Source organism: Xenopus laevis, chromosome 2S, assembly GCF_017654675.1.
Source record: "Xenopus laevis strain J_2021 chromosome 2S, Xenopus_laevis_v10.1, whole genome shotgun sequence".
NCBI lineage: Eukaryota > Metazoa > Chordata > Amphibia > Anura > Pipidae > Xenopus > Xenopus laevis.
Genome location: NC_054374.1, coordinates 142,812,464 through 142,826,675, shown reverse-complemented (window position 1 = coordinate 142,826,675; position 14,212 = coordinate 142,812,464). Strand labels below are relative to the sequence as shown.

General features: G+C 41.1%; 1 protein-coding gene across 1 annotated transcript in view; it reads left to right on the top strand.

Annotated features, from left to right (window-relative positions):
* frem2.S (FRAS1 related extracellular matrix protein 2 S homeolog) overlaps positions 1-14,212 on the top strand; it is a 109,615-nt gene that overhangs the window by 41,492 nt on the left and 53,911 nt on the right. Inside the window, exon 3 of the mRNA XM_018250217.2 lies at positions 11,301-11,447. Within this exon, the coding sequence (XP_018105706.1) occupies positions 11,301-11,447 (147 nt within the window). The remainder of the gene's footprint in view (positions 1-11,300; positions 11,448-14,212) is intronic.

Genomic DNA, 14,212 nt, shown 5'->3' with positions numbered 1-14,212 from the left:
TTATTATGGAATATGTGATACTCATGTTAGCCCTTTAAATAGGGAATTGTTTAATTAAAGGTTTGGTCCAAGATGAAAAAAAAAATCCTTGGATTAAGCTGTCAGATTTAGTGAACTGAAAACATAATACCAGCCAAGAACTCAGAGGCACTTGTGCAACCAGCATGTTCATTATTTCATTCCTAGGTTGGATTCAGCTTGGAATTTATGTTTATGTTCTTTTAACAATTATAGTTTGACTTCACTGGGATATAAGCCGTACCCTCTCACATTGTGCACCAGGCTATCTGAGGAAAAGAGGGAGTGTGCTCAGCTTTACCTTGTTCCAATTCTATAAAAGTAGACATATTTTCGCAGCAGGTAAGGTGCAGGCAAAGAGATATAAAGCTAATAAATATAGAAAATTTGTCTGGCAGAAAAATCTGTGGGTGTGGAATCATTAAATTTAGGAATGTACAGAGAACAGTATATCATCCATTAAAAGTAGAGAAATTCCATTTTTACCTTCACTACTGTATATGGTGGATAGGGATGTAGCGAACTGTTCTGCGGCGAACTTGTTCGCGCGAACATCGGCTGTTCGCGTCCGCCGCAAGTTCGCGAACGTCGCGCGACGTTCGCCAATAGGCGTTCGCGTCAAAATCGTTCGACCATTCGACCATTCGAGCGCTAAAATCGAAGGATTTTCGTTCGAATCGAACGATCGAAGCATTGGATCGAATGAAATCATTCGATCCAATGGCTTCGATCGTTCGACTCGAACGAAAATCCTTCGATCGAACGATTACAATCCTTCGATCGTTCGAATCGAACGATTTTCGGATGATCGAAGTTCGCGAACAGTTCGCGAACTGTTCGCAAATTTTGCCGGTGTTCGCGAACGGCGTTCGCGAACACATCGGCGGCGGTTCGCTACATCCCTAATGGTGGAATGTGAATTTTGCATTTCCCTGCCAGAGGGAGATTATATATCTTTTAAGATTATATATTCAGAGTACAAATATTTCATTTAGTATCAGAAATATTTTATTTTCTTTCTGTTTAAACTAAATAAAAAAGATATTGTACAGCCAATACTGTAGGCTAGTGATGGGCGCAGGGTCGGACTGGTCTTCTGCCCCAGGGCCCCCCTCCGACCCCACTGCCGCGCAGGCATGTGCGCCGCGTCTCTGCTCCGGCATGCGCGCTGTACGTCTGCGCATGCGTGCGGCGCCGTGTTTATACACATGCGACCGGTGCCTTGGTTGTGCGCACAAAATTTTTATTTTGCTGCGACCTCCTATAAAGGGGGTGACGGCATTAACAGGCACATGTGGGTACGGACCTGGGCTGGTGCAGCCCACAAGAGCCGGGGCCCACCAGGTTTTTTCCCGGTGTCCCGCCGGCCCAGTCCGACACTTGATGGGCGAATAAATTTGCAAGGCACGAATTCGCTGCAAATTTCTGCATTTTGCCACAGGGAATAAATTTGAAACTGCGGAGAAAATTCAATGGCATAAAATCTTCCACACCAGAAAAAATTGGGCTTGCGTCAGAATAGTCGCGCACATAAATGTCAAAATTGTTTGGAGGCTAATGACTTTCATGCTCACATGAAGACAGACTGACACGTTAGGAGTTAGCAGTGCTCATGAAACCTGTTTATGATGTGAGGAAGCTACTTCGATGAATAGGTGTAGTTATTTTCTGTTCTTGTAGACCACCTTCATGCCTTCACACCATTGACTTTTCTTTTACAGTATGGGGTCCTGTCTGTTCTCAGTCTTTCTGCCTGCCAAGGAATGGTAGGAATCTGATCAATGTCATCAATAGCATGGAATGCTTTCCTTGGTTCCATGCTAAGTGAACTACCTCCAAATGGCCTAAAGCAAAAAAAATCCTAGTTAATATTCATTGAAGCCTGCATGCCAAACTTATGGCCCACTGGAATTCACCCTGCTTGCCATTCCTGTTTTATGGCTACATCTAATATTTTTTACATCACGACATAAACAGACAACTCTTGTTTTCACTCTTCTAATAATTTGACATTGGGCAGGAAATAGTCTGGCGCCACCGATGGAATTACACTGTCGTGTGAACATATACCTGCAGGCTAGAAGATTTTTTTTCTCTCCAGAATGCATATCCAGAGGTTTAACAAAGTGCTTGTAGGCGCACGGTGTATATTTAAGTCTTTCTTACCCAGGTGTTTTTTCAAGGAAATAAAGCACAGGGTGTGGACGTCGGCATTGACAAATGATTGAAGTGTGGTGTTGTAATGCCCCAACTTGTCTGGGATAGCTTATCCTGGCTAGCTTTTGTTTATATCTTACTTGTCATTTAGGCCTAAATATCAACATAGTGCTGCTTCTTTGCTATGTACGGCACTCAATACAGATCCCTTTATTGTTTACCTGTACAGCAGAGCAGTTGCTTTTTGGTGTTGTTTTCAAGCTAAAAGGAAGTAACTGCCTTGTGAAGGGGTGTTTTATTATATATACCTGTATAAAAAGGTGTTTCTAAGAATGTATGTATTCTGATGTTATCCATTTTCAGATTGTTCACTGAAAATAAAGACTTTTTTCATTTGCTTACCATTTCCCCCCCCCCCCCCAAAAGGGGTTTTTCACCTTCAAATACTTTTTTCAGTTCAATTGGTTTCAGATAGATCACCAGAAATAAAGACTTTTCCAATCACTTTCTATTTTCTACATGTGACCATTTTTCTAATATTGAAGTGTAAAATCTAATTTTTCACCTTCTAAATAAGTGATGTGCGGGCGGGCTGAAGCCCGCGGGACCAGTGGGTCGGGCAGTTTGGACTGACTTATGCAGTACGTCCTCACAGGCGGGTTCAGGCTGAACTTTAGTCTCCATTCTCCCCACCCGCAGCCTTCTTCTGCCCCACTTCCACCCCTCATGCACCTTTTTATATACTCACACTGGCCCCGCCCTTTCCATGACATCACAGCAGGGCGAGGTGGGAATATAAAGAAGGGAGGGTGCCGGGTTAGGGTCGGGTGCAGGCTGGGGAGTAGTGGATCAGGGTCGGTTGCGTGTCGGTTGCGGGTTGAGGTTTTTCTCGACCCACACATAACTATTCTAAAGCAGCTCTGGGAGGGTTGGTCACCGATAGTGATGTGTGGGTTGAGAATTTCTCGACCCACACCTAACCCTACCCCGCCCGCTCCCTACCCGCATCCGACCCTGCACGCTGCTCCCCTTTATTTATAGACACGCTCCCGCCCTGCAGTGACGTCACAAAAGGGGCGGGACAGAAGTCTATAAATTCTGGCGCTGGGAGAGCAGGAGAAGAGCTCGACCCGCACCCGCCCACGACATTTTGTCCAGGGGTCGGCCCTGACCCGCGGGTGGAAACAACTAAACTGGAAAAAATGTTTGGCAGGTGAACAACCCCTATAATGTACCTGCCTCTGGTGTTTTCGTTTAGCAGCTCAGTGATCCAGGTGCAGATTCTGTTACAATTTGCTACATTAGCGAATAAATTTCTCAGCAGCATCTGTGGAATATTAGCAACTATTGGATCAATTCTAACAGCTGCCTTTAATGAAACTTAGGGACTCTTCTCAGCAGGGACGATCCCTGAGTGAAAAATGAAACTTTAAACTTAATAGTGATGGGCGAATTTGGCGCGTTTCGCTGGAAAATTCGTGAAAAAAACTGTGACAAATTTTTGACGCCGGCGTCCTTTTTTTGACGCTGGCGTCCATTTTTTTTTTTCACTGGCGCAAAATTGCTGGTGAAAATGTGCCACCGTCCAAAAAAAACAGACGCTGGTGTCCATTGTTTTTCGTGACGGTTTCACGAATTTATTCGCCGGTGGTGAATCTCGGAAATTCGCCGTGAATTCGAGCCTGCCGAATAAATTTGCCCATCACTTAAACTTAAGTGTTATAAAAAAAAATCACACATAGACTTGATACAATAGTTGCTAATATTCCACAGATGCTGCTGAGCGATTTAATAGCTAATGTATTGAAAACACTTATTTTCTGGTGAAATGTCTGAAAACAAACTGAACTAAAAAAACTTTTGGAGGGTGAAGAACCCTTTTAAATTTAGCCATATCTCATGATTTGACTGCTGATGTTGATGTTTAATTGGATACTATGGATGATAAATCTGCAAGTATGACTGTGGGGCACATTTACTTAGCTCGAGTGAAGGAATAGAATAAAAAATACTTCGAATTTCTTTTGGCTACTTCGAACATCGAATTGGCTACTTCGACCTTCGACTACGACTTTGACTTCGAACGATTCAAACTAAAATTCGTTTGACTATTCGAACATTCGATAGTCGAAGTACTGTCTCTTTAAAAAAACTTCGACCACCTACTTCGCCACCTAAAACCTACCGAGCACCAATGTTAGCCTATGGGGAAGGTCCCCATAGGCTTTCCTAGCTTTTTTTGATCGAAAGAAAATCGTTCGATCGATGGATTAAAATCCTTCGAATCGTTCCTACGATCGTTCGAATGAACGAATATCAGTAAATTATTCGACTTCGATATTCAAAGTCAAAGGATTTTACTCTTTACGGTCGAATATCGAGGGTTAATTAACCCTCGATATTCGACCCTAAGTAAATATGCCCCCAAGTCTCTTTTTGTAACCATAAACACAAATATACCGTAAATGGGAGAAACACTGAAATATATCTTTATAACTGGCTCTAGTAATATCACTACATCACTACAGATATGAGACCTGTTATCCAGAATGCTATGGACCTATTCATTTCTGGATGAGGAATATTTCCATAATTTTGATCTCCATATCTCAAGTCTACTAAAAATCATATAAAGATTGAATAAACAAGATAGGGTTGCTTTGCCTCCAGTAAGGATTAATTATATCTTAAATGAGATAAAGCACAAGGCACAGTTTTATTATTACCGAGGTAAAAGGAAATCATTTTTCAAAATTTGAATTATTTGATTAAATTGAGTCTGTGGGAGATGGCCTTCCCATAATTCAGAACTTTTTGTATAACAGATTCTATTCCTGTAGTTATAAACAGTTCATGGCGGCTTCTCTGGAGTCATGAATTCGGGTATTACTAGAATAATACAGTACATTGATGAATAAGAAATGTTTCATGACCTCTATAAAAACACTGAACCTGCACTGTACAGAAGGCTCGTTATATGCTGGGCTATAAAAGTACATTAAGGGGCATATTTATCAAGGGTCGAATTTCGAATTGAAAAAACTTCAAAATCCAAATTCAAAAAGACAAACCGAAGTTTTTTTTGGTAGAATAGATACATTTATGATCGAATAGGTGCGTATTCGGCCGAATTCGAATCGTACATATCAAAGATATAGCGCATTCGATCAAATTTGATGCGGTTTTTCCCTAAAAAACTTTGATTTTTCAAAGTCCATCAATTGACTCCAAATAGATTCTAGGAGGTCCCCCATAGGCTAAAACAGCAATTCGGCGGGTTTTAGATGGCGAATGGTTGCAGTCGAATTTTTAAAGAGACATTACAGGGCAGATTTATCAAGGGTCGAATACAAAGTTTTTTTCATCGAATTTGGGTATCCTGCGTTCGAAGTAATATCGAACGATTAAATTCTTCGAACCAAACGATTCGAAGGATTTCAGCGATCTATTGAATGTTTTTACTTCGACTTCCAAAAACTTAGAAAAATGCTCTAGAAGGTCCACTTAGGCTAACATAGCACTTCGGCAGGTTTAATTTAGCAAAGTATTGAAGTCAAAGTTTTTTTAAAGAGACAGTACTTCGATTATCGAATGGTCGAGTATTCAAACTATTTTACTTCCAATCAAATTTGAAATCGTAGTATCCTATTCGATGGTCGAAGTATCTAAAAAATTAATTCGAATTTCACATTTTTTTTACTTTGAAAAATTCCTTGAATTCACTTCGACCCTTGATAAATCTGCCCCTACATGATGAATTTCGATATTCAAATTTTTTAATTTTTTTCAAATTGGAATCGAATTTGGACTATTCCCTTGTCGAAGTACACAAAAAATAGCTCGAAATTCTAATTTTTTTCATTCGAAAATTCACCTCGACCCTTGATAAATCTGCCCCCAAGATAACTTATCTTATAGGATAGCTTACATATTTTTGAGTAGCAGTGATTCTTGTCTTTTATTATCAGCCCTCTAGACCAATGTTAGTGTAAAAATATAATAACAGTCTATGGGGAAAAAACTGTAACTAAATTAGAATAAAGTTTTTTTCTCCTCGAATTAAATCTTGTGGTTTTTACTTGATAAACCATCAGATACCTTTTTCTCTCTGAATTGAATTTGGCCCAATGTATCTTGAATAAAAAAAGCATTTTAGGACATATTATTACATTCTTTCTATAACACAAGTTGTTTTCCAATTTCCCCAACCTTTTCTGTTCCCCACCTCCTTCTTATGTTTGCATTGCGGGAATAATATTTAAACACTGTAATTCTACCTTAAGCGCCATTATTAGCGTTTCTAAGGCTTAACAAATAATGTTGTGTTTTTGAACACTGTGAAAGAATGAAGGAAAGACAATATCGTAGGTTGTGTGAGTTGTATGATATTCCATGCGGTTAATAACCTGAAATGACATACCAGTACTACGGCACAGCCCTTGTACTTGTGTACTGAACCCTCTATTGATAATCTGATTCCTGCATGACTAACATCCTGGGCAGACTTCATAGACTCCGTGCTCCTGTTACTGTTTTTATGGCACTGAACATTCAGCAAAGGCTAAATGTAACTGGATGCCAGTCCCAGTGCATGCCAGTCAATGGAGTAGGCTAAAAATACATCACTTGGGTTGGCTTTCTAGTCTTTGTGTGAGCACCCATTTCTGCTGCTCTTTAGAATCCAGGCAGGGTTGTGGTCACAGTTAAGGGGAATACAACTCTTAAACATAAATATATTTGCAAGATATGTTAAAGTCTGAGCATGCTATGAACCTACATATCCGGACCATACAATCAATATCAAAATGCTAAGGACATGAAGATATTTTGTGCAGTAAGCTACCAAAACCAAAAGAGAGTGTTTGTCCATATATTCAAATATATTCAAGCAGACAAACTATGTCAAAGTCATCCCTGGTCTGGCCAGTGTTGCTCTCACTTTCATCTGATTCTTTAAAGGAGAACCAAACCCCCAAACTAATGAAAACTCCTACCCTCCATAGTCCCCCCTCCCTGTTCCCCCCCACACACACACACAGGTGTTAATACTTGTAAATGCCCCTAAGTCTTTAATCACCCCTTGATGCAGAGTCAGTGCAGCGGAGCTCACGGGCGCCATCTTCCAGATGTAATCTTCATGGTCCCTTCGGCAATTTCCGTGGCTTTTGGTGCATGCGCAGTTGTTCAGGACCGCACTATTGCTACAACTGCGCATGCGCCGTTAAGCCGATTACTTACTGAAGATTCTCGAAGCGATGAAGATGGCCCCTGTGAGCTCCACTACGCTGACTCTGCATTGAGGGGTAATTTACATAGTGGGCACCCCTAGGTCCACTACTGTTCGTCGCCCCTGTCCCCTTCCCTTTATTCGTGCAAATTTTCATCATCTGGACTGGAGCAATGGGGTGTTTTTGAACCAATGTGGGTGTGGTTGGGCAGCATGCCCGGGCTTAGGTGGCCTTCACAAATCCGGGCCTGGTCAGAAGTAGGCGTGAACAGAAAAAAGGAGTAAAAATCGCTACCCGCAACCCGCAGGGTACCACAGGTTTTTGCGGGTAACCGACCCGCTGCAGGACTCTATTTTCTGGTATTAACACCTGTGCGGGGAGAACAGGGAGGGGGGACTATGTAGGGTAGGGGTTTTCATTCGTTTGGGGGTTTGATTGTCTTTTAAGAATTCTACTGCTTCATTAAACATTTTTCACAGGGACTTCATTTTACCGGCAACTTGCTTTCAAAAACTTCCAAATCGTTGCCCTTTTTATTAGCCACCACTGGGATCACCTGACTGTATCTGGGAATGATGAGAACACAACTTTCCCTTTTTTACAATGACCAGCCATTTAGCTTTACATTTCTTGAAGGCCACACTACTTTGGTTTCTTGTTGAGGATTATCAAACTGACAGAATAACATTGGTAGGCACCAAGTAGCATGTTGGAGCTCCATGGTCCCCACTGAAAACATATTTGTTGAGACTGCCAATTTTTAGAGCATTTTGTTCCAATGGCTGGTAATTTAGAGCATTTTCCTAAGAAGCTACAAAATGCTCAGGCAACAAAATTGCCTTGACTTCCTCCCTCATGGCACACATGCCGAATCTGGGCATTTTATCATTCATATGGAAGTTAGCTTTAGCTTTGAAAGACAATAGCCTAATATTATGGCACACCCATATGTCAGACAGTTGTCCTCTGGAAGGACAAGTGCACCCATATTTCCAGACTTGATCACAAGTACTATGACACCCACCAACACAGCTGTTATTGCGCACAGTTGTACAACGGCTTCACTCTGATCTGGAACACCAGTAGATGATTCCATTTAGTTTCTTGTACAGTGTACCTGGACTGATGAGCAAGCCAGTGGTTACCTGTGTGAACCTGTTATGAACTCAACTATGGCGACTTTTTTTGTCCTAATGCATTTATCAGTGGGCGTTTTTTCTTATGGCGACTTTTTTGTCCAAATGCATTAAAGTCAATGGGCGTTTTTTCTTATGGCGACTTTTTTGTCCTAATGCATTAAAGTCAATGGGCGTTTTTTGTTATGGCGACTTTTTTGTCCTAATACATTAAAGTCAATGGGCATTTTTTCTTATGGCGACTTTTTTGTCCAAATGCATTAAAGTCAATGGGCGTTTTTTCTTATGGCGGACTTTTGTCCTAATGCATTAAAGTTAATGGGCGTTTTTTCTTATGATGGACTTTTGTCCTAATGCATTAAAGTCAATGGGCGTTTTTTTCTTATTGCAACTTTTTTGTCCTAATGTATTTAAGTCAATGGGCGTTTTTTCTTATGGAGACTTTTTTGTCCAAAGGCATTAAAGTCAATGGGCGTTTTTTCTTATGGGCGTTTTTTCTTGGCAAATTTTTCCGCAGTGAATTTTTGTGAAAAAAATTGCACATGGCGAATTCGGAATTTCACAGCGAATCCATGGTGGACAAATAAATTCACTCATCACTAATATTGAGTTGATGTCTGGCGTGCCTCTTCTTCTGAATTGCGCTCTAGTGTACCTATTAAGGCTGTGGTACCCAGAAGTTACTGCCACCCTTGATGTGGTGATTTCAGGGTTCCTACTTCAGGTTGCCTCAGTTGATGCCATAGACTTTCACCCAACGCATCCAACGAATGCAGTTTTTCATTTGCACAATGGAATTGACACCATCCACATTGTGAATGCTAGCCACAGATAGCACACGATTTGCATTTGTAAATGCCCCTTTAAGCCTTACTCTGACCCAGTGATCCCCAGCCAGTAGCTCATTTGCAACACGTTGCTCTCCAACCCCTTGGATGCAGGGCCGGAACTAGGGGTAGGCAGAGTAGGCACGTGCCTAGGGCGCAAAGCTTGGAGGGTGCCCAGCACGTACCTTTAACTGCTGCCTACCCCAGTCCAGCCTGAAAAATTCTGCGATAGGCGTGCATACAAGCGCGCTTACATGAGGGGTGGGTGGTGTGTGCAGTGTCAAGACCTGTCAGTGCGCTTGCGCGCATAGAAACAATACCTGTCAGCGTGTGTGCTTGTGGCGCACACATAGTAAAGGGGAGGACGCAACCATACTCGTTGCCTGGGGCAACTGTCAGTGCGCATGCGCGAGTGGAAACAAGCCCTGTCTGCGTGCACGGCACACGCACAGTAGAGGGGGCGACGCAACCAGATTGGTTGCCTGGGGCGCCCGCCCAATCTGGCCCGGCCCTGCTTGGATGTTGCTCTCAGTGGCCTCAAAGCAGGTGCTTATTTTTGAATTCCAGGCTTGGAGGAAAGTTTTGGTTGTATAAAAACCAGGTGCACTGCCAAACATAGCCTCAATGTAGGTTGACAATCCACATAAGGGCTACTAAATGACCAATCACAGCACTTATTTGACACCCAAAGAACATTTTTCATGCTAGTGTTGCTCTCCAACTCGTTTTACTTCTGAATGTTGCTCACAGGTTCAAAAGGTTGGGGATCCCTGCACTGACCATCCCATACCGATATAGAGATGGAATAGGTGTACAGGCTTCTTAAAGAGTGGCTTTATAGGGTTAGGATTACTCACTGGCATGTCCCACCCAGTGACTGAAAGCTGCTATGGCATACATATGGACAGGCCTGCTCAGATGAGTGATAGCAATAGGAGCTGATTATCATTCCTGAAATGCACTGAAGCATTAGCCATTTACCCTTGAGGTGAAAATCTAATTCTTTACTCATCCCAACAAAGGGTTTTCCTCCAGGAGCATTCAACATGTGATATGAGTCAGACGCTGAGATTATCCATAATCAGTTGTAATATTGAGACAGGGCAGAGGTGCAAATTATGCAAATCTCATCTGGGCATTTTAAACTATTTTTTATTATTATGCTGTATTTATGGGCCTTAATCCCGATTTTCATCGCAATAAGGAATGTCCAAAGATAAGGATACATTAGAACTATTAAGATTTACAGAAGAAAGTGATCCTTGTGTACTTTAAAAAGCCATCTGTGTTTTTTGGAGCTCTATGTGATTATTGCTGCTTAAGTAAGCAGTATGGCAGCTTCCAATGAGATATACAAATGAAAATATGCAGAGAAAAAGTATTTCATGTGCTTTTTCCATTGAAGGGCAATTTCTGGTTGGTTTCTTAGTGTTTTTTGTAACATGAATTGCATTCTAGTGAAGCTAAATGTGGCTAAAAAAGGCAAAATAATATAGATATAGACAATGAAAATATAATCCCCTGCTGAAGTCTTGAAATTATACACAGCTAAAAGTGCAAATGCAAAGCCATTTTTTCTGGTGGAAGATAAAGAAATCAGTGATGAAAGGCTTAATTGGTATAATGGAAAAAAACGAATTGTATGTTGTGTTCCTGTTCCGGCTTTAGCTGATAAGACTTTTTTTTCATTATTCATTTTCCAAAGAATTCGGGGTAGCTGTGCATGCATGATTGGTGGCTGACCTAAATGGGACATGAAGAATTCATGGTTTCTTGCACTCATTAAGAACAATATATGTTTTATACGTTATATACTGAACACTGAGGACACTGTTGTTAGGTATATATTTATTAATATCTACTGTATAATGGTGTATGCTGAAACTTGAAGTTTCTGTAATGTAAAAATGTTCATTTTTTCATTTTATTTGTAGGAGGAAACAAGCTAAAGAATCAGAATTTCCGGCTGAACTGGGCTTGGATATCGATAGAGAAGGAATACTATTTGGTGAATGAAGATTCCAAACACTTAGAGGTTATACTGAAGCGCAGAGGATACTTAGGAGAAACATCATTTGTCAGTAAGTAGTAGTATTTCTTCCATACTGTTTATTTATTTATTGCCATGCTTCATTTGGGGGTCTGTTTAATAAAGGACAAGTTTCTCTGGTCCAGTTTATTTTTAGAGACAAAAAACTAAAATTTTTAGATTTATTATGTCCCGAAGCAGCAAAAAATCAGAATTCAAAAATACTCCAGCAAGACCTGTTCAATTCATGTAAAACTTAATGGCAGAGGTCCCTTTAAATATATGAAGATGTTTTTTGCCTTCCTGATTTCCTGGTGTTTTGGGGTGTTTGACGTGTTTTGTTGAAAACTTGACAAATTTGAGTTGCACGATTTGAGTGTCAAATTGAAAAAGTTGCACAATTTGAATTGTTGCACGATTTGTCGTACAGGTATGGAATTCATTGCCCAGAAACCCGTTATCCAGAAAGCTCAGAATTACAGAAAGTCATCTCCCATATATTCAATTTTCAAACAATCCAAAAATTTTTAAATGATACCCTTTTTCTCTGAAATAATAAACCAGTACCTTGTAGAATCTATCCTTATTGGAAGCAAAACCAGTCTATTGGGTTTATTTAATGCTTAAATTATTTCCTATTAGACGTAAGGTACGAAGATCCAAATTACAGAAAGATCCATTATCCAGAAAGCCCCAGGTCCCGAGCATTCTGGATAACAGGTCCCATAACTGTACCGATATTTTCGAGAATAATTATTGTTCATTTAAGGGGATTCGGGTTTGGGAGTTTGGTCAAATTTTTTTTTTAATAAAGTGAGAAAAAGTTGAGTTTTAGTAAATATCCCCCAAATTGTCAACTTCAGCTCATCCAACTGAGGGCATATTCTGGTGGCTTCTGTCTACCAAGTAAGTACTTTAAAACTATGGTTTTCACCTTTTTTGAGTTAAAGTCGACATTTACGATACAACATTTGCTTGCATAAAGTTGAACCATTTAGCTCATAACGAAGTAAAAGAAAATGTTGTTCAGTCACCATGATATACATTTATTACTTGATACACTTGTAGACACAGGCATGCTGAGGATAGAGTTTTAATGATCACCTGAAATAGCTAAGCTTTATTGGCATTCACGTTGGGCTTCCGGAAGTATTATTTATGAAGAGCGTACCAGTGTTTGCCCTATATCTATGGCAGTTACAAATTGACAGTTTAATTGGAAGCTGTACGTCCAGAACCAAAGTAGGATATTGCATGGTAGATTTTTTTTTACAAGAGGGTTAATTGGTGTAACCAGGGGCGATCCTGGCCCCTTCGCCGCCTGAGGCAGCAGCAGTTGCTGCACCCCCCCATGAAATTCTCTCTTAAAGTACCAGGAGTAGCATTTTTGCTGCCCCTGGTACCTAGTGGGGCGCTGCCGCCTGAGCCTCAACTTGCCTCATTGGCGAAGCACCCCTGGGTGTAACTTTCATGCAATGGATTGGCCAAACTCTCTCTCTATTCACAGGGGTGTAAGTACAGAGGAAGCAGACCATGCAGCTGCAAGGGGCACAGGAGGTATAGGGGCCCTATGATGACCTAATTCATATACAATTTCAATAAATATTGGTAAAACAGGTCAACCTCTGAAAAATTATTTGCTGTGGGCCCAGTAATATCTAGTTATGCCACTGATTATTCATGACAATTAAGACTGATGGTAAGACTGGTGGCAAAGGACAGTTGCCACTGGAAATGTCCTGTAAAAAAGAGCCAAATGGTGTGCAGATTACAGCACACACTGCCTTAGTGCATGTTGAACAATAACAGAACTATCAGCACCGGGTGCAGGCAGAGCTGCTGAGGGCACCAGGGGGTGTGTGGCCAAACCGGAGGTTTATGAGGGACACATGAGAGAAAAAAAATAGCTGAAACGGAGGCCCCGGGTGTGGGCCAGGTGCACTCCCTGAGGAAACATGTGGCACACTGGGGGCACCACTGTAGTACGTACCCATTAAAACACAGTGAATAACTTATAAATGTAGACTACAGTTTGAGCTGCCATGTTATATGACCCCTAAAGAGCTTTAAATTACTAGAGAGGGTTTATCAAGGCTTAGCCTGTGTTCCCAAATGTGCAGTTACAGTTGGCTAGCAAATGAGCACAAGTAGATATTAGAGAAGTGGAAGGAATCAAACATCAGCAAGAATGCGGTGCTTGCCAGGAATTCTGCTGTGAACTGATTTCGTCAAGTAGTGACATATATAGTCTACTGTACTTATTTTTCAGACTCTTTTGGCAGCCACAACTGATACAAGAGGTGTTGAAAACTAATCAGTATCCAATGAGCCAAATGGTAAAAATGAACACACTATCATGTTCTACAGCCTGACATTTATTTTTGGCTCCTGCTGTGTGTTTTTCAACAAATTCTGTTAACAGAGTGATTCACCAGTCACAGTTCCTTTCATGATCTCTCCGGGAATCAGAGAAGCAGAGAACGACTGGCCTGTATTCTGTTATTCGGAATTTCTCTTCTTCTAAACGTATTAATGCTGATTGCCATTTTCTCCAGCTTCAGCATTAAACAAGGGGCTGGGCATTTTTAATGCAGGAAAGTACATAAATATGTCACAGCAGGTTAGCTCCTGAGCATTCTAAGGACACACACCAGAATTGTCGCTACCACTACATTAATTCACTAATATTTGAAGGTGTGCCCTGGGCGCCGATCACTGAGTCTTTTCGCTAGCGTTACTTCGGCAGTGTGAGCATTTCATAGCGAAGATGCGCTATCGTTCGTTTGTGCCTAGTGAAAATATACTAGTGGTCAATTT